This window comes from Calypte anna, chromosome 1 (genome assembly GCF_003957555.1).
Source record: "Calypte anna isolate BGI_N300 chromosome 1, bCalAnn1_v1.p, whole genome shotgun sequence".
In the NCBI taxonomy this organism is placed as follows: domain Eukaryota; kingdom Metazoa; phylum Chordata; class Aves; order Apodiformes; family Trochilidae; genus Calypte; species Calypte anna.
The window spans coordinates 66,093,394-66,114,654 of NC_044244.1; the positions used below are offsets into that span (position 1 = coordinate 66,093,394).

General features: G+C 37.6%; 1 protein-coding gene across 4 annotated transcripts in view; it reads right to left on the reverse strand.

The window, feature by feature from the left end:
* The window catches only part of RAB3IP (RAB3A interacting protein), a 33,016-nt gene that overhangs the window by 4,154 nt on the left and 7,601 nt on the right, over window positions 1–21,261 (reverse strand). Inside the window, exons 2-8 of one of the 4 annotated variants that reach the window (XM_030467802.1) lie at window positions 19,845–20,120; window positions 19,387–19,648; window positions 12,559–12,654; window positions 9,938–10,015; window positions 9,369–9,572; window positions 4,829–4,957; window positions 2,219–2,331 (exon numbers count right to left, since the gene is read on the reverse strand). In XM_030467802.1, the coding sequence (XP_030323662.1) occupies window positions 2,219–2,331; window positions 4,829–4,957; window positions 9,369–9,572; window positions 9,938–10,015; window positions 12,559–12,654; window positions 19,387–19,648; window positions 19,845–20,095 (1,133 nt within the window). In that variant the 5' untranslated portion in view covers window positions 20,096–20,120. Of the gene's footprint in view, window positions 1–2,218; window positions 2,332–4,828; window positions 4,958–9,368; window positions 9,573–9,937; window positions 10,016–12,558; window positions 12,655–19,386; window positions 19,649–19,844; window positions 20,121–21,261 lie in introns of those variants that run through there. The other 3 variants (XM_030467811.1, XM_030467817.1, XM_030467827.1) reach the window with 3 other exon arrangements.

The following is a 21,261-nucleotide window of genomic DNA, read 5'->3' on the forward strand; positions in this document are numbered from 1 at the left end:
GACTATAGAATTATTTTGCATATGTTACCTTCCATCTCTCCAGTTTAGACACTGGCATTAAACACATGACATTTACTACTTATGACCAAGTTCTGCACTGTACAGCACACGTGCAGCTTAGTGCTTTGCTCCCCATGGGGACAATTACTTGAATCCTGGGGGAAAACCCTGCTGTTTTTCATTTAGGCATCACTTACTACAACACCATCACAGGCAAGAAGTTCTATATATAAAGAATCTTTCTTCACTATTATCAGAGCTCTCTGCTCCAGATTTTGCTGTTGGGCTTATTACTTGCTATTTTACGCATCTTTTCCCCATATCCCAGGCAACTGTACAACAAATAATAGTTCCTTTAAAAACATTATTCTATTTTTTGTTACTATTTCTTTACAGTTTGTCTGTATTTTGTTACCTAAGAACATGATTTCAATGAAAGTAGTGTTCTGCATCACACATAAAAAAAAGTGAAACTGCTACTCTGATTTAGTGAAAACTGGAAAACCTGTTTCCCATTCAGTGCCAGTAATCACATTTAAAGCCAAGCACATTTGCTGTCAAACTAAACTTAAATACTGCATATTCCTTATCTATTGCTTATTGAGAAGCAATACCACAAAAGTTTTAGTCACTAGATGACAGCTGGGAAAGGAAGAAAGGAGCACACCTGGCCTTCTACTACACCTAAAATACTAAATTAAAATTTGTGCAGTCATGTGAAAACATTCATTTATACCTAGCAATCTACTTACGGATTCAGTAAATTGTAATTAAAATCTTAAATTAGACAAAACAGATTAACAATCTCATTAAACTTGTGAATGATGCAATTATGTCTCCTGGTTTTGAGTAAATATTTCATCATTTTGAGACATAGGAAAGTTGCTTAAACCACAGTGATTGTAAATTCCTCTTTAACAACACATGGCTTGTTTCAGTAGCTTCAGACTGTCCAGATTCTCTACTGCATTTATGCAACACAGCTCTCAGTGGTCTGCCTTGGACTTGAAGTCACTACCCCTTGAGCAGCCCCATTATTGGTGGAAGGCCCATCTAGTGAGGGGCTGTTACAGCTCAAAGAGCACTTTTTCTCATGACAGGAGTAAGCTGAAGAATATAGAAGTGTCTGAATTTTGTAGGCTAGCGAGGATCAAATACTAAAGTCATAGACCAATTTTAATTTTATATAGGTTCTTTAGAGAAAAAGTAGAAAAAGGTGAAATATGTTAAGTGTATTTTCTCTTCCACTTAAAACCAGACGAAAAACAAGAACTAAAAACCAACAGTGATGAGAAAGAAAAAAATAATCTTAAGAGCCAGATGAAAACATTTTCAATTTTCTATCAGATAACTGAGCTCTGTCAAAACAAGTATTACAGAGCAAACAGTCAAATTGTTCAAAAGATCTCCAGCAGAAAAGTCAAGGCTTTCTTATGATCTGGAAACCTCCAGATTAACATGGACCTTGCTTGCTTAACCCTGACATACCCTAAAGCATACTATAAATCCCTTACTCCTCCTCCACATTCATCAAAGACCCAGTGCCTCAGGCAAGTCCCTCCCACCTTACTTCAATGTCTGTAAGAGTACCTGACAATCCTTGCTTCAGATTCCTCTAGGACCATTCAAAGATTTCTAAGATAACCTCCCCTTCATTCAAGCACACTTCCTGCTTTAGGTTCAGACTCACATTCAGTTTCATTCCTGCTTCATTATATTCCTCCCATGCCAATTCAGAGGATTTACTCTATTTCTTCTCACTTTAGCTACATTTTTCAGTGTGCTACATATAACCTAAATTTCCACAGTATCCACAAATACTCCAAATGTCCAATTTCAGCCTCTGCTACCTATTTCTTTCATGATGCTTTCCAGGTGAAAGCCCCTAGTTAAAAAGCATCTGTTTCAAGTAGCAGGATGGTGTTCTCCTAAGGATTTAAAGCTACTTTTGTGGTCAATACATCACATGAAATAGTCTGTCAAGAAGGGAATTTGTCTTAATGGCTTGTTCTATATTGGTCTTTTTTTAAAGTTTCGTTTCATAGTTTCTTACTTTCCTCCTAAAATTTGGCAACATCAATCTTAAGTCTTAGATTTTTAGGAAATTAAGGTTTAAGATATACAAATTTGACTGAGGTGATCAGTTGATAGCAGTTCTCAATCCAAGAGTTATCTCAAATGAGCCAGGATTCCCCCTCTGTCTGTTAGCTTAACATACTTTGGTCCCCCACATTCCACTGCAGAAGCTTTCACAAATCGAACAGGTTGCAAGCCAACAGGTTCAATGCTCAGAGTGTTGTTTTCAACAGCTTCCAGAACAGCTGAGGCCAACTGCAAGAGAAATTTAGAAAGCAGTTAAAAACAGCTCTGTTTTATGCATTCCCTCAAAGCACTGACATATTTCTCCTGTAAAGTTAGGAACACTGGAAAAAAAGAAAACATCAACTCGCCAAACAAGTTCCGTCACAACAGAGATTTTGCTTTCATCCTGAGCAAGAGGTCCCATTTCCAGGCTCCTGTTTAAGTTATGCTGCCTTTACAGCCAGGAATGTAGTCAAGCATGTTTAAAATGCTAACTGTATTTTCAGTGATTTCTCATAAGTTACATACATTCTCATAAGCACATACATTTGTACATGCAGCGTTATTGTCAGAGCAGAATGAGGAAGCTGATGGGGCCTTCTACAGGCAGCTGGTGGCAGCCTCACAGTCACAGGCCTTGGTTCTCGTGAGAAATTTTTAGCTGCTCAGGTATTCACTGGACAGCCTACTCAGCAGCCATTCACAGTCCAGGAGGTTCCTCCAGGGCCCTGATGACAACTTCTTGATGCAATTGGTGGAGGAGCCAACTCGGAATGGAGCATTGCTGGATCTTGTCCTGAACAGCAAGGAGGGCCTGGCTGAAGCAGTGAAGGTTGAGGGCAACCATGGCTGCAGTGACCATGAGATGGTGGAGTTCAGGATCTTATGTGGCAGAAAAAGGATTCCAAGTCAAATCACAACCCTGAACTTCAGAAAAGCCAGCTTTTCCCTCTTCTAACAATTGCTGGGGGAAATCCTATGGGACAGGGTACTAGAAGGTCAAGGAGCCCAAGAAGGAGGGTTAACTTTCAAGGACCACTTTTTCAGAGCTCTTCATGCATCCCAATGGGAAGGAAATTAAGAAAGGGAATTAGACCAGTAGGGAGCTGCTAGGTAAACTCAAATGGAAGACGAGAATCTATAGATTGTGGAAGGAAGGGCTGGCCAGTTGGGAGGAATATAAGAGAATATGTCTGATAATGCATAGAGTGTTGTCTGGATGATCAGGTAGTGAGATGGATCAGGAGTTGGTTGAAGGATAGAAGCCGGAGAGTTGTAGTCAATGGGATGGAATCTGGTTGGAAATCTGTTTCTAGAGGAGTCCTTCAAGGGTCAGGACTGGGACCAGTACTATATTCAATATATTTATCGATGACCTGGATGAGGGAATAGAGTCTACTATCAGCATGTCTGCTGATGACACAAAACTGCTGAAGTGGCTGACACCCCAGAAGGCTGTGCTGCCATTCAGAGGGACTTAGACAGACTGGAGAGTTGGGCAGGGAGAAATTTAATGTATTACAACAAGGGCAAGTGTGAAGTCTTACATCTGGGAAAGAACAACCCCAGCTACCAGTACAGGTTGAGGACTGAGCTGCTGGAGAGCAGCACAGGGGAAAGGGACCTGGGGGTGCTGGTGGATGGAAGGATGACCATGAGCCAGCAATGTGCCCTTGTGGCCAAGAAGGCCAATGGCATCCTGGGGTGCATCAGAAGGGGGGTGGTTAGTAGGTTGAGAGAAGTTCTCTTCCACCTGTACTCAGCCCTGGTGAGGCCACATCTGGAATACTGTGTCCAGTTCTGTGCCCCTCAGCTCAGTTCCAGAAGGACCAGAAACTTCTTGAAAGAGTCCAGTGCAGAGTGACCAAGATGATTGAGGGAGTGGAACATCTCCCTTGTGAGGAAAGGCTGAGGGAGCTGGGTCTCTTCAGCTTGGAGGAGACCGAGTGGTGACCTCATTAATGTTTACAAAAATGTAAGGGGCAAGTGCCAGGGGGACACAGTAAAGCTTTTCTCAGGAGTGACTAACAATAGGACAAGGGGCAATGGTTATAAACTAGAGCATAGGTAGTTACATATAAATATTAGGAAGAATTTTTTCACTGTGAGGGTGACAGAGCACTAACAGGCTGCCCAGGGAGGTTCTGGAGTCTCCTTCCCTGAAGACATTCAAAGCCCACCTGGATGTGTTCCTGTGTGACCTCCTGCAGGTGACCCTGCTCTGGCAGGGAGGGGATGGACTTGATGACCTTTCAAGGTCCCTTCCAATTCCTGACTTTCTATGCTTGGAAAAATGACAGTATTTCCCATGTGTGCTTGCAGTCTGACCGATATGAGAGAAAAAAGGTCCACAACTTTAACTGGTTGTGTAATGGTAAAGTAATGGTCTTTACTGCCCTCTATATAACCAAGAGACAGTGACAGGACACTATTACTATAAAACAGCATCTTAGAAATACCATGAGGAAAAAAAAAACAAAACCCCACAAACAACAGGTTCTGCCATACAGGAGTAACATCTGAAGAAGTAGATCTACCAAGGTCATATCTGAAAGAGCATAATGGTAAATAGATTATTATTTCAACACTCCAGACTAAACTTCAGAACTTCACTGTAAACTGTCACACTCAAATGAAACAGAAATGGTTAAAATTCATATGAAAACAATTTTAATACAGTCTACTGGCTTCATGTAACATATTAAAGGAAAAGTTCCAGTAACCACATTTAGACTTTTTCCATTACCTCACTCTTTGAGAAGGTTAAACACGGAAAAATATCCTCCCGATAAATTTTGTCCAAGAAAGGACATGTTCTGTCCATGGTAGGCTCATCCTTCCAAGACCTGAATTCATTGTACAAAGATACATCAGCCTAGAACACAAAGATTCACATATTTTAGTAGTGCAGTTCTCAAACTAGTGTCTATCACTAGCAAGTACCACAGACAAACGATGAGCATTAAAACCAAATTCTTTCCTTTGTACCATAACAAAAAATAATTTTCTTCTTGATGTGTTTTCATTACAGCATTTTAAACCATTTCCATTTCTGTGAGTTTCAGAAAAGCAGAGAAATATGAAGAAAGCAACTGCAATCCTAAACACCTTGTGTTCACCCTGCATCTGAATATAACAGACTGCTATTTGAACTAAAAGAAAACTGACATTTAACGTACTGAATATACTAATACTGGAAACCAAACTTAATATATAAATCCATTAAAACTACTCATTCTTCATTTCTCGTCCTATATCTAAACTGTCTCCTACAACATGATACAACAGGAAGGCAAGGATACTCACTGGGCATGACTTATGTCTCTACATCCCCACAGCTCCTATGGTCAGTGAACAAATATTAAAACAATCCATTAAATCAGGCTAGGAATAAGCATGTATTGTGCTAGGAAGAGACAGTTTTATCTCCTTTGCAAACACCTTGCTTTGTCATCTCTGTGCTAAGATCATTTTTTAGCAGTGGGAATGCACGTATCCAATCTCATGTTCAGAAGATTGGAACTAGGTCACTATTGAAATCCTCATTTGTGTTATGGGACAGCCAGCCCCTGGGACCCATTAAGAGCTGGAGCACACTGAGATACTCCCAGAGATCATCTGGGTTAATGTTACTTAAGGAGGATTCTGTTGAACACCAGCACTGCTCCAACATGTGAACCAAGCAGGGCAGAGACCAGAGTTCTGACACATACTCCTAATGCCATGTAAGAGACTAATGCCAGTTCCCAATGGGATACGGAGCACCATCCTCAGACTGGTTTCCACATTCTGCTGACACAGACTACAGCACCTCTCCCCTCCAATTGGTTTTTAAATCCCTTTCCTGCACTACTGCAAACTTCTAATACCCAAACCTAAAGCTATAGGTAGGGATGTACACTGTAGGGCAAAGGTTAGCCAGGACATGATTTTAAAGGTTTTAATATTACAAACCAAAAAATACAGATGAAATATTGAAAGAGACAAAATGTGTGCTACAAGTAAAATATATTTTTTACATTCTATTAAATCCTAAATTTAACCCTATTGATAGGATCAGTACACTGCTTTGAACCAAGCTCTGCCAATCTTTGTTTCCCCGTATGTTACCCATATCAACTCACATGCTTCACTGTTCTTTCACATATAGATTTTGGGAAATTCTTTTGTGATTTCTGTTGAGTTTTTTCCTTGAAACAGAACCTACAAAATTAGACTGGCAAATTTGCTTTCCATTAGAGCTACTTGTCTTACACTGAGGTATAATCAGGAACAACAATCTTAATTAAATTAGTCCATAAACATTCTGGTTGCTAAGTCACCAACCTCACTGTACAAATGAAATTCAATAGGTGTAACTTGCTCCCTACAGGAATATTTCCCATACTTTAGAACCCATCTCATGTCTGGCTTCAAAATTAATAGAAAAGACAGCAGCAGGAAAAAAACCCCAACACCTCAGAATATTTTTTTATTTGTACTACATGCTTCAAAAAATTAAGATGCATTTCTTAGTAACTCAGTTATTTTCTAGCTTTAACTCAATTTCCCTCAAGCCTGCAATTTATAAAGCAGCTGCCTTGGAAAAACTGCTCTTCCTTTCCAATAGTGTTACAGGTGTATATCCTCACTGCCTTTACTTGAGCTTTCACTAGATCAATATTTTGAATACCTGCAATTAAATATATAGCCAACTGTAATAATTCTAGCTAAATTTTAATGCTTTCATTTAACAATAAAATACAGCAGAGAAGCATTTCAGCTCTTCAAACCAGACTGATGCATCAACCCATGTTTATGCTGAAGGGATGCGACCTGCCTGCCTAAGATCCAGGCAGCTATTCAGATTGGCTATATCTTGGTAACACCTAAATTAATTAGGCCTGTCTACTTATCCTAGAGGTTACAGTCACATGCTAGGAAGCATTTATTCGGGATGTTGGCATCTTTCTAGTTCCACAGGAATTTAGAGTGGGCAGCCAATTTCTACATTGCACAAAGAAGCATGAGAATTGACATGTATTACACCCAGCTGCATCCACCATCTTGAAATGCAAATCTCTAGATGGTAGACTCTTTGTAAGGATCCAAAGCTATATTTCCAAAACCAGAAGGTCATTACATACTCCTGAGCAAGGTAGTCTCAGCCACCCTTCTGAAATAGAATCACTCCAAATCAGAAGAATGATATACAAAGGGTAACCTAATTCAGTGGCAAGGAAATTTAGCAAGAAGAGGAAAGAACAACGGTTTCAGACCCAGTTCCCAGAAATGCAAAACCATCTACCTCAGACCAACAAAAAATAATTGTGGCCTATGAGAAAGCTGGAGAGGGACTGTTTTTACAAGGGCATGTGGCAATAGGACAAGGGGTAATGGATTCAAAATGTAAGAAGATAGATTCATGTAAGACATGAGGAAGAAATCCTTCAGTGTGAGGGTGGTGAGGCACTGGCACAGGTTGCTCAGGGAGGTTGTGGATTCCCCCTCCCTGGAAGTGTTCAAGGCCAGGTTGGATTGGGTTCTGAGTGACCTGGTCTAGTGGGAGATGTCCCTGCCCATGCAGAAGTGTTTGGAACTAGATGATCTTTAAGGTCACTTCCAATCCAAGCCATTCTATGATTCCACAAAAAGCACGAAGTAAACAAAAGCACAAAGCACTGGACAACAAAAGCAGTAGGGAAGGCATGTCGCCCATGCTTCAAAAAATATCCTGCCAGAGGGAGTGTTACTTTCTTCACTCCATGTTACAGTCCATTAATGCTCCTGCTCAGAACAGAGGTAAAGATTCAAGTCCTAGTGGGTGGGAAACTGGGCTGTCAATGAAATAAAAAGCCACCTGTTTTCAACGGCCTCAACAAGACTCAGAGTTTCTCAGAACAGAAAAGAGACTGAAGGCGAGTGTCAGGCAGACTAGACCTTCTGCAGCATTCCCCACTTCCTCTCCAGAGGAAACTGAGGCAGAACAGATTTCTTCCTTCTCTCCTTTGCCCAACACTTATAAATTTAATGGAGTCACAAATTCAGTGTGATGCTTACAAATTAGCTAGATTCCATTTCAGCTCTCCCTTTTTCTTAAGGTCAACTTGGATTCAATTTTAATATAATAAACATCCTGGATACCACTGACAGTGGGCAAGCAGGCTGTAAAGCTCTTTTGGTAAGCATGAGTATGAAACAAAGTGGAAAATGCTTTTATTTCCTAGATTTACAGTAAAAAGATGTCTAGTATAAATGCACTAAATGATGACTGGCAAAACAGAGTATAAAAATGGTCACTGTGACTCACATTAAAGATCTAGTTAACCTGTCTGACAGTGGCTAGCTGCAGAGCAGCATGAGAGGTAGGACACTGACAGATCTTCATTTTACTGGCTCCCAAATTCTACCAGTCTATGGTCAAAGAAGCTTCCTACAACCAATTATCATACCTGTCTTCTACACACCTTGACAGGCTTTTGTCATTTTGCATGACTACATTTAAACACATTTAAATTTTTCATCTTGCTACCTTGCAAGAATAAGTTGTAAGGTTTCATTGTGTACTGACTGAAGATGATTTTTCTTTCACTATCCAGAGTCGTCTTATTACAAGAAATTATTAATATTTGTTCACCATTCATCTTCCCCATGTCACCTGTAACTGAATTGATTTTAATTCTCTCAAGTGTCTCTCTACACAGAAATAGTTCCATAGGTTTGACCACCTGTGTTAAACTTCCTCATATTTTCATCATCACCTTTCTAGGATGAATATATAGCTGCATGAATAAACACACAATGACATGTTTATAGAGAACTGTAATGGTAATGCTTTTTTTCTTTTGCTATTTATTCCTAAAAACCTCTAAGGCTCTGTTGGTCTCCGACGGCCACTGAGCATGGAGATGGTGTTTTCACAGAATTACCCACAAATACACTACATTTTTCCCTAGCATTTGTAGCTATTCCTAAGTCCACAACTGCATGTCTGCTAGAGTTGCATTTTTTCCTAGATGCCTCATTTCTTATTTATGGATTCTGAGTTTCATCTGCTGTTCTATAAGCCACTCAGTATCATAAGATCCTTCTCAACTTCTCAGTCACTTACTGTGACAACCATTCCAAGGGCCTGAGCAACAACTCGCTGTCTTCCTTATTTCTCCACTTTCAATTACATGAGTAGAATATAAAAATGTTTATATTAAAAAATTGTACATGAAGATTTAATGTATACTAGAATTACTTTAAGTAAACAAAACAAAGCCAACTTATCAGCAAGAACAGGACAGTCCTTGTACTGTTACCTCTTTACAGTCTTTTACAATTGGTTGCATCATGGTAAGGTCCTGATGACTGCCTCCCATCGCACTGCTTGTACTCTTGTTTCTTGCATGGCCTTTCTTGAAAGGAGTTTTTCCAGCAGACTGAAACTCCCTAGATGGAGATGTGGGTGAAGTAGACAGTACTAGTGTTTTCAATGCTGCTACTTCAGCCTGGAGGACATCAATCTTGGTGTGGGAAAAAGAAACTAATGAGCAAAAATATTATATTGGGCTATTACTGTTAAATAACTCTTAAAATTCCATTTCTCTTCAATCAAATCAGGACAATCTCCCAACAGTTCTAACACACAGATACCTATGCAACTGCAGACTGTAGTAACACTGTCTTCCTATGCCCCTTGCTAGCTATCTGCTATCATACTGATACACCAGCTCTGTGCCCACATGTCACAGCAAAACAATTTTTTTTAATTATGCAATGCATATTTTTTAATAATGTATGCAGGTGATGCTCTATTTACACCTTTATGATTCACATTTTAGATTTACAACCAAATGAAAATACAAAGCAGGCAAGTTGGAAAACTCACCTTTCCCTGTGCTTCTTTTAACTGTTTTTCTGCTGCAGCTTGTTTGACATTAGCTTCTTTGACCATTTTGTGTGCTTCCTAAAAAAATGTTTAGCTAGTATAAATGCTTCACACAAATTTACAAGATACAGTAAAAAAAACCAAAAAACCCCACACACCTAGGGACACACTTTTACTTCATGAAGACTATTTGTGAACAGCAAGTTGTTTTGCAACAGTCTGAAATTAAATAGTTACATACCAAAAAATACCTACAAGTCTATCACTTGTCTTCATCACTGGCCCACCAAGTTTCTTCTCCAGAGTGAGAAACCCAGCTACTCCACCCGCCTCCCTCCAGCAGGAAAAATACCTGTCATGGATGCCAGGCTCCAGTCATGCTCTGGTGTCTGACAAGTCAAGCTCCTTGAATCCCAAGAGAAAGACTCAACCAGTAGCAACAAAACCAACATAAGCACATTCAAAAGAATTTCTCCCTTCTTCTAGACAGAATAACCAATTATACTCAACTGTAAATTTCTGCATGAAGGAACCAGTCAAGCACCTATAAAGTTTATGTTCTTACCATCAATAAAACAGACAAAACAACAGCTTAAAACAGTTTATAAATTAATAAACATTTCTTAAGCAGAACAGAAAAAGGACTAAAAAAACCCAATCCAAACAAAGAAACAAGTTTAAGCCAGTAAGAAAAAAAAAAGTATAAAAGGACCGGGAATTTTCTAAACATACTTTTACCTCATATCTCTAAGCCTTTGTTCACATAATGTATTCGTTCAGGCTCTGAGCCAGCAATTTGTGCCTGTGATCAAGTTACTGTTCTTACTTGGTACTTACTGAAGGCAACAAAGATTGAAAGATAAGGGCCACCAACTAGATTACTTGGAATAGGATCCTTCTGATATCTGTAAAGCGCCTAGCATGTACCTGGACGCTATATAAATAAAACAAAAAAGTTCATACATCATACCAAGAGAGTTGGCTCCCACTGGCATACAACACAGCTGTGTAATATGGGTTTGTAAAATTATCTTAAGTAAAAACAGACACATGCAGGAATGGGAACATACACATTTATACAATGTGTACAAATACATTTAACATTGACCATGCAGTTTCTGCTTAGTGATGCACCTTTGAAAGCAAAGCATGTTACAGTGCTGTTACAGTGTAACAAAGTCATATATACACCCAGCTGTGCAAAACAAGTCTCAGTCTCTTATTGGGATGCACTAACATCAGACCCAGCATATCCACTTACGTGGTCACTGAAATCAGTGGGATTCAGAACATAACGTGAATTCAAGGGCTGCAGAGCCCAGTACAAAAACTAAGAAACCCGAATAGTGAGTTTTGTCAGGGCCTCTTAGTGATATCAGATCACAAAAGAAAATTCAGGAGACATGCCCACAACAGCTGGGACTTATGAATAATTAAAACTCAGTTGTTACCAATACACTACCTTTCAAACATAGTTTTAAAAATTTGTGAACATTATTCTAAGTGTCATTAATACAAAATTTCACTGATAATTTTTATTTTTATTCCTCTACAGTTGAAATACCTGCCTATTTTCCTACCACCCAAGTGTTAACGCTAAGAATTTAAGTGCCTTTCCAGTCTCCCATATATTCACCACACACAGGAATGGCTTTACATTTTAAGTAACTCTGCCCTATCAGAATGATGAAATAAAACCCATATGCCAAGCCATAGAGTAGTTTGTAATTTGATTTTTGAATGTCAATATTTTTAAGATTTTAATAGCACTTTCATACAAATACAACATCATAGGTTTAAATACGGTTTCTAAAACATACCCTATGTTGTATATCTTTATGCATATGCTGAAAGCTAATAATTATGATTTTGTAAATATATAAATCATCTCCAGATTATGAAATATATTCTGACAGTCATGGGTATCACACTTTTGCCTCTAAGCATTCATTTATAAAGTCCTAGGATAAAATGAGAATTGATGCTGCTTCAAGTATGGAATTATGTTTTTTTTCTTTGTAATAACTACTCACTATCTTTACTGGCATTACTGTCTTATTCTTCAATGAAAAGTTCCCACTGAAAACTTCAAGCTTCTCACTTGGTAATCTGGTTCCAATCTGGTATAGCACTCAGTATTTATGTTTCTTTTCAAGTCTCTGGCAGTAGCATGCAGCCACACCCAAAAATCAAAAGCTGAAGGCAAGGTTAAGTAATGTACTGATACCTCCACTGATGCAGAACTACATTATTTTTTTATTTAGTCACCATGGCAACCCAATTTAGCTCTTATCTAGATAGCCTTCTTGTCAGACAGAGAAGCTGTCTCTAAATAGTTATGCCAAAAAATAAGCCTAAATAGTTTTAGGCTTTCTGATACATTTTCCTTATTTTCTTTTTTTCATGTCCAGGCAGACTGACAAGCTCAACAAGGTCTCTTTCATTTAAGTGAAAAGTCTACTGCTTGCTCTTAGGCCTCCACTTCAACACACCCAGGTCTTCAGGACGCAAATCCCTTTATAGACTTATTGCACAAAAATTCAGCATACAATATACTGATTCTACATAAAATATCTGGCTCAGCTTCCTTTAAGTATATCACATCGAAGACTCCAACAAACCTCAAACAGACTAGCTGTAAGTTCTTCCAATTCCTGTCCAAGTTGATCTCGCACTTTAGAAAGCCTTTCACATTCTTCATCTTTTAACTTCAGCTCCTATGGAAAATTGAAAGTTATTTATTCTGACTTAAGAGTAGTAACTTGGCCTTTTAAAGCTAAGACTAGAGAGGGGGGGGATAAAATGAAAGAATATAATCAGAGAAACATAAAACCTTTGCTAAACAAAGCCTTTCAAAATATTAGTCTCAACACTAGAAGCAACAAATTAATGCTGTACATAGATAAAACTGTTCCTCCTGATATACAGCAATATACCAGGTCAACCTAAAGTATCTCTAACCTAGACAGTGTTTCCACAATACTCTGAAAAAAAGGTTTTTTTCCTGAAAGTAGAGAAGGACTTAAGTCTTAAAATATAGATCAAATTAATTACTGGGACAGACAGAATATCAGTTCTGTTTACCCATTCCTTAATAGACACTTAAAGAAAGTAATTCTTTAAAAAAAAAAAATTAAAAAAAATTAAAAGCTTTGTCTCAAGACAATACTCAATTCTAAAAGAACCTTAAAGCATTTTATGACTAGCACTTCTCCGTACAACCAATGCAATTCCAAAATCATACTGTAATTTACTCTTCTTTATGGGGATATACAAATGAAATTAAAACAACCTAATGAAAGTCAAAACATTGTTTCTCTACGCCATCTTAATGAAGAAGGCCTCACCATACTACTTTCACAGTACGATTTTAACAGATTTGGCAGTGTAAGGGCTACACATGCTCAATCTCATCTGTGTTGTTCCAAGCTTAATAGAAAGGTGGGGTAATTTGCAGAGGAGTATAAAAAGCTCAACAAGGAATTTGAAAGAAGGGTTCCTCTCCCATTTCCCAACAATGAAATCTCTTGTAAGAAAAAGAAGGATGGAGAGAAAAAAGGAAAGAAAAGCAGCACACCAGCCACTCTGACCTTTCAAGCATTTATTTTTTGGCCACGACTCCCTTCCCATTGCCATCTATTTCTTCTTCACCTTCTTCCCCCCCTTCCAAATTAGCTATGACAACACCCTAAGTCCCAAAATGCAGGACCCCAAGCCTGTCACTGACATATTAGAGACTCTACATACAATCTAGAAATTATTTTCTTTGCAAATCTCCAAAAACCAGTAAATAGCTGCCTTCAGAAAACTCTCAGGAGGCCAGTCACCAATGTCACAAAAAGGTCTAAGTGGCACATTCCCTTGAGTTTCTGGGAGGTGGTCAGTATTTATCCCAAGTATTTATCCCAACTTATCATGATTGAGCCCTGTTATAAACAACAATGTGAGAAACTACATTTTGCCTTGTAACATGCTGGTATTAGGTCTCGATGTCAATTTCTGCAGCAAAACTTGCAATAGATTTTCCTCTAAGATCAAGGATCCTCTTTGACTTCAGTTCCTATATTCCACAAGCATTAAAGTACTGCTCTAGATGAATTTAGTATCAAATGCATTATTTCTCCTTTCTTTTACTAGGTTTTGACTTTGGACACTTTGAGGTTTTGTTTTACTTTCCACATGCAACCTTTTAACTGTTTTGAAAGGTACTGCTTAAATGATGTTTTTTTTTCCCAAACATGCCATTTCTCAAATAGTACTAAGCTCCTACTTACTAGCTATTATTCTGCATACAGAATAATATGTATTATAGTGACCTATCTCCCCCACAAAAGAAAAAAATTCAGGAAAATAGCTACAGATGGAGAGAAGGAAAAAGGTATGCAAAAAGCCAAAGAGAAAAAAAATATACTGGAAATAAGAAGATGTTAAAAATAGAGAAAAAAAAACTTTGCACTGATTTAAAGTAATTCCCATATAAAGCATGATTCTTAATAACCAAAACGAAAGATTCTGATACAAAATGTTAAAGCTCAAGTTTCCTGTGTTCCTAGAATTACAGAAAATACAATACATTTCCTTTAATTTGATTTGTATGGAAGATGCTATACGCACATTAATACACCTTAAAAGAAGGTTATATTAATACTGAGTTCAAGGGCTACCCAAATCACAACAAAGAAACAACTAGCCCAGGTTAACTTTTGGGCTATCACTATCCATACACTATTTGAAGTAGGATGGTTACAGTTTCACCTGTAACTAGAAAAGAGTAACTACAAAGAGTATGGGGCAGAGGAAGAGAGTTAAGATTAAAATTTAGGCAAACGGGTAAAGATACTTCATGAAAGCAAAAAGGAGACACCTCCAGACAGTCTACTATGCAGGACTGCTCAGCCAGATTTGTCAAACACTGGGCAAATTTCCATGACATGATTCAGAGGGAATATATTCTAACACATAATTTTGCCAAGCGAGTTTAATAGTTCGCGTTTTTTAAGGAGGGCAGAAATAAAGTGCCCAAAGCATAAAGCTTAGGAAACTTCAAAACTTCACTACTACTTCCTGTGTCTCAAAGGCATTACTGGAAACTTCCCAGCCACACACAGATAGAGGCAGAAAAGGAAACTGCAGTCCTTCCCACATTACTGTTCTAAAAAGGAATTACATGAAGAAGATGAGCTATTATAAATCACAACACATGCAGCTATCAAAGTAGCTAAAAATTAACTTGCATAAGGTTTTTGTCTAAAAACCTTAAAGAACAATCTTAACAAACAGGGTATAAAGTGGGCCTTTGTTAGGAACCAGTAAGATGAGGAATACAAATTACTGCTTCAAAACATTCCTATTTTAAATTCTAGAAACAATAATATCCTCCATCTCATTCAGCAATTTAACCAAGTTAGAATTAGATGTAGAAGATAAGGAAGGAACAAAGATTTCCTACACTTACTACCTAAAGTCAAAACCATGGGACATTGCTCTTAAATTGTCCAAAAGAGTTTGTATTTATATTGGAATACATTTCTATTTGGCTGGTCTTCACTCAGGACCCGAGTTAAACAAGTTATACGAAAATCAGTCCATTGCAACCACATTTACAAGGGTTTTTAATGTTAGAGAAGGTCCAGAACATCTTCTCAGAGGCAAGAGCACGTTACAAACTACTGAATTTTCTGGTATAGGCAAAGACACTTCTGTTTGGCTTGCATTTAGTCTTCTACTTGCTTGAGAAAATTTCTTTGCCTACAATACACTACAACAGAATCAGGTGCAGAAAAACGAAATCTTTCCTCTCTCAAAGAGAGCAAGGAACTGCTAAGACTCCTTCAGTGAACCAACCTATCTTTGACAATCACAAGCCTTGCAATTCAAATGCAATTTTATTTTACATAAGCTTGAAAGCATATTCTTCAGTGGAGCTCTAGGATGGTATATTATTCTGAAGTATTCTCATTTTTATTGTTTGTTAATGTATAAATAAATAATTTTTGAAATGCTGAAGGTACTGTATAGTATTAATAGAGTTTCTGGAATTATTTTGAATCTCCGTATTCAGGAAGTTTTAAAACATCACCTTTTACTGGGAGGAAAGAAAAAACCCAATAGTTTCAGTGCTAGCCTGATGAGAAGCACTGTAATAATGGTAATAGCCTCTGTTACACTGGATCCTTGATGATACTGGCAGAACAATGGGGAGGGGAAAAAAATCTACTTCAAGTCCTGAATCAACACACGAGATCTGAAGGCAAATGATCAAACTGTAACACTGTGTTTCTGAGATGAAGAATGCATACAGAAATTAAAGCCTTTGCAAGAAAAAGTCTAGACCTGAGGATGAGATTCTTAAACTCTTTGATATTTAAAGTACTACATTCCATAGTGTCACCTCTTTGGCAAGAATCACTGTATTACTGGAGGGGAAATGTGCTATTTCTCTCTCATAGAGAAGCATCAGTAATTCAGGTTTCTACTACAAGTCATCAAACTTGGCTTTAGAAGCCTACACATCTTACTCAAAGGACCATGGAAAGCACATAATTCATTCTCAAACCCAATGTGGTATCTGCAACCAGTATCTCTGGCAGACTGCTCTTTCCTCATCAGAGAATGGGACTAACCATCAGTGCAGCTGATAATTTCAATGCTCCAAGAGAAATTATATCAAGATAAACACCTCAGTTTTCCTCCACAGCCATGGATCACCCTGTTTTTCATAGAAATTCAAGGAAATGTAATTATGAACTGCCACAGGCCAGAAACTACATGCTAGCTACCCAAAATACATGCAACGTGCTGGTTACTAAAGATGAGAAGCAAACAAAAGGTATCCTTTTCCAAGGACTACTCTAAACTTGCACATCAAGAAATACTGTAAATCAAAATATCATCACTATTCTCTCATGCTAAGTATAGTTTATCTACCTTCAGTAACCACAGTGACACAGCTCAACCCAAACATGGCAGAAAAAAAGGAAATAGAGGAGATAAGGTCCCAGGCACTGAATCACTAAGCCTCTTTACACCTTGGTTTTACTTGTGCAGCTTTAAAAATATAGGAGAACAAGAAGAGAGGTTCAGAACACCTGAAGCAAGGGCTCTTCAGTGCCACTTTACAGAACATAGCCTGAAATTAAGTCTTCTGTGAAAAAATAAAGCAAAAATTATCTGTTTGGTCTCAACAGAGTCAAAAAATCTGTAACTTTAATTAAGGGGGCATTTAAAGGCAAAATTATGTTCAGTCTTATATAGTTCTTGAGTACAAAAAGCTGCCCTACTGTTGCCTCTGACCCTGCTGTTGCCTTTCTCAGTCCTATGACATGATTTAGCACTGCATCTGAACTACACTGAAGTAGAAAATACACTTCCTCCTGTGAAGAACTGAACTTTTTAAAGACTTTGAGGCTTTTTGTTAACAATATTGCCAGCAATATTCTGGGTTTTTTGATAAGTGAAGTCTGGGGCCTTAGAAAAAGCAAGGGGGGGGGGGTAGTGAAAAATAAATCTTTATTCTATCCCAGCATATAAAAATCATACTTAAATGTCTAGCAATCACAAGGAATACATATATTCTCCAGTACAAAGAACTGATAGGATATTAAGAAGAGAAGTAGCACTCCAATCAGAGACATGAAAAAAATCAGCTTCAAAATTCTAGATTCCGCTCTGATCCCAACTGCAACAAACCCAAATCACGTTTTAATGCCTATTACAGTGGCATACAGTTTGGGTAAAAAATTTGGAACAAATGAAAATGCAAAAGAGATAATATATTTTATCCTGTTCACTCAGGAAAAGTCTTCTTCAACGTTGCCAGGCTCAATAAGCTCAAAAAGCAATTAAAAACAGATTATTCAAAAAGCAATCCTATGTGAACAGCCATGGCTTTTGGAAGAAGGTCAGAGATGAATTAGGAATAGGAAAAAATTAGTCCTTATAGATGAAGTGTAAAAAAGCAGATACTACAGGAGTAGGTCTTACTGTTGTACAGTCTGTAGAGACTTCTGCTATGACTCCTGTGTTACTGAGAAATTCTGAAACAGTGCAAGATGAGGAAGACAGACAGACAGACAAAATAAGTTATCCATCCAGTTAACAGTGGTAAGAATCAACCTGATGAGTTGAGAATTAGCAAGCACTTTGACATCAACAAAGTAGTCAGTGCTGAATCACTTTTGATACGAAGACCCAAAGGGTTTAAAAAACACATAACATGCAGTTAGTATGTCCTCATAACCTTGATGCTTAAACTTGATTTCTGAGTGAAATAGGAAACATTTCAATCTATAAGAAACAAAGTGGTATACACCGTGATAATATTTTCAGATAATTCCATAGTAATAGTAGCAGATGAGTTGTGGTTTTTAAGTACCTTACCTGTACTTTGGTATACTGTCAAGAGCTGCAAGAGCTTTTCTGAGGTTTAAACTTTAATTTGTTCTTACTTTTTAAGGCTTCAAGTTCAACCGCTAGGATTATATATTCACATGCAAGGTCCTCATACTTGTGCCAGGGTAACATTTCCTCTCACTAGTCAAATGCTAAGCAAATGAATACATCAGCAAAAGAAGCAACTACAATAAGCAACTACAACAATAAAATAAAAACTTACATTGGAATACATACTTAACACTCACATTAAAAAGTGCAAATGTAGCTATGACAGAAATTAAGACTACATTCAACAAGATGAGATAAATAAAAGAACACAAGTTCAAACAGAAGATGAGCTTAAACCTAAACAAGAAACATGTAGAAAGGAGGAAAGGGCACAGATACAAACCACAAAATGTACACGTAAGTTTAAGCAGAGAAGGATGTCAAAATGATAAATAATGGCATTGCATTTATATAGCACCATCCATCCAAACAAGACAAAGCGCTTTACAAATATTAATGAATTGAGCCACAGTGTCTTCAAAGGTATCCACATTCAATTTGAAGTGTGGTGTAACAGTACTCTAAAGAACAGCAGTGACACCTTTATTGCTTCTTTCCTATGCAGGCATTCCCCTATGAAACATCACAAGTACCCTTGTTCTAAAACATTTCCACATTCCATGACACATGCTACACTTTCATACTCTAAGAGCAAGAAGAGTAGAGAAGAGTAAAATCAGCATTTATAAATACTTACAACAGTAGCAATAAAATGACAGAAAAGTACCGTATTCTCAAATGGCAGAACGAAGGAATGGTCTACATTTCAAAGAAAAAGCATGTTTAACCAGATAGTGCAGCAAAAGCTTTCCATGGTTAAGCAGCAGCAGTAGAAACACTATCAAAGAATAATTCTACGACATTAGCACTGCACCATTCACAGTAACTTCAAACTAAATAACATCCTAATAATTCTGTAAGAAATTATCAGACTCAGACTGCACCTTCTGGTCTATCATTCTGCAATATTCAAACCACTCTGAAGAGAAAAAGAGAAGGAGCCTTACCCTTTGAGCTTTTGCAAGTTCTTCTTTCAATCTTTCATAGCCCTTTTCTCTTACTTCCAGTACAGATGGGCTCCGTAAGTGAGATAAACTGTCTGTACTCAACCCAAAAATATCTTCATTTCCTTCAGCAACATCTGCTACTGTAGCACCCTGCAAAAACTCTCTCTCTGTGTTATTGCTCTCCTTTCTGGAATTATTATGACTGATTGACCCACCCTGGGGTCCAGAGGTAGAAGGAAGTACTGCGTTGGTAACATTGATGCTGTAAAGAGAGTGATATATTTTTTTATTTACATAATACATTAAGAAGAAATGTTTCAGAAATGGCAGCAGTGGTATTGAATATACCATTATAGACACAATTTATTATTAGAACATAAGTAATGTTAAAATTCTATCTTCAGTAAAGCAAGCAGGTTATATAATCAGCAATTTAAATAAAAAGACTCAGAACTGACCTGACACATGATGCTTCACGACAATTCAGCTGTCTGGGAGATGAATAAACAGGTTGTGTGGGAAGGTCAGAAACATTTAGTGCATTGGGTTGGATTGGTGTGGATGACACAACAGAAGGATGTGGTCGGTAGATAACACTGGGTGAGGTAGTTTGCTCCTGAGTCCGTGGCTCATTTACTCCAAGAAGATCTGGTGTAGTAGGTGAAGCCAGATTCACTTCGTGAAAGCCTTCCAAGGGGTCACTGGCCATAATAAAAGCCTCATCATATGAAAGCCTGAATTAAACAATCACATTATCAGAAAGAAAACTGGAAATATTTAATTATACCTGACAACTATTTGAATTTAAAAAAACCCACCCAGACAAATATGTTCAGGACCCTTGATGATATAATGGAAACTCCAGACTAATTTTGAAAAAGTATCCACTTTAACCACCCAAAATGTTTTTTTAACACTTCTGACTGTTGAGTCAGAAGATCTAATAGTACACTTGACATCTCACTGGGGTGGTGAAATCAAGAACACACTATACCATAGAAGGAAGGTAATCTTTCAAAACACAAATATATTACGTTTATGAATGAGGGGGAGACCTGGGAACTGGTAAGAAAAAAAAAAACCTCACACGTTTTTTAGAAACTTAAATCTTTCCATTTTATTCTCAACATAGCAAACAATCTTGAGACAGAAGTCAGTGAACCTTTAAATAAATTACAGTCCACATCAGTTCTGGTTAAGTTATACAACTCATCTTGTATCAGTTCACTGAAACGATAGAACTAACCAGTAAGCTTTCTCATTATACTTCACTGTGTGTATTTAATGCATCAAGTGGTTAATTGTCATTCACAATGACAACTGTAAATAAGTATCATACCAAAAATACATTACAGGTAAAAGTACACTTTGAATTGGCAATTTAAATGACAGTGTATTTTATTTTTATTCTTTAGCTGCGTTAAGTTCTTCATAAAATCAACAAGTAAAACAGAGGAATGTTACAAGCCCCAAAAGCGAGTTCCTATTTTCCAGCTGTTTATCAAGAGAGTACAAAAATCTTTGCATGATTCAAAACTATGAATTAGAAGTAGTATGGAAAATTACTTAGCAGTAAGGAATAAACAAGTAATAAGGAATTACTTAGCAGTAATTATTCACTGCAAAAAAACCTGAATAATTTTCTCTGGTATACAAATAAAAGAGAAAATTAGGACTTCACAAAAGGTACTTAGCATGCAAAAAAAGAACAAACTGCAGCATCTAAATGAAGTTATATATTGCATTTTACAGAGAAATCCGCTTGGATCTTCCAATATGAAAGACAAGGAGGAGAGAAGATCTAGAAAGATGACATTCATAACCATGAAGAGATGATGCCATCCCCTTAATGTGTGTCCAGTTCATTAGCTATTT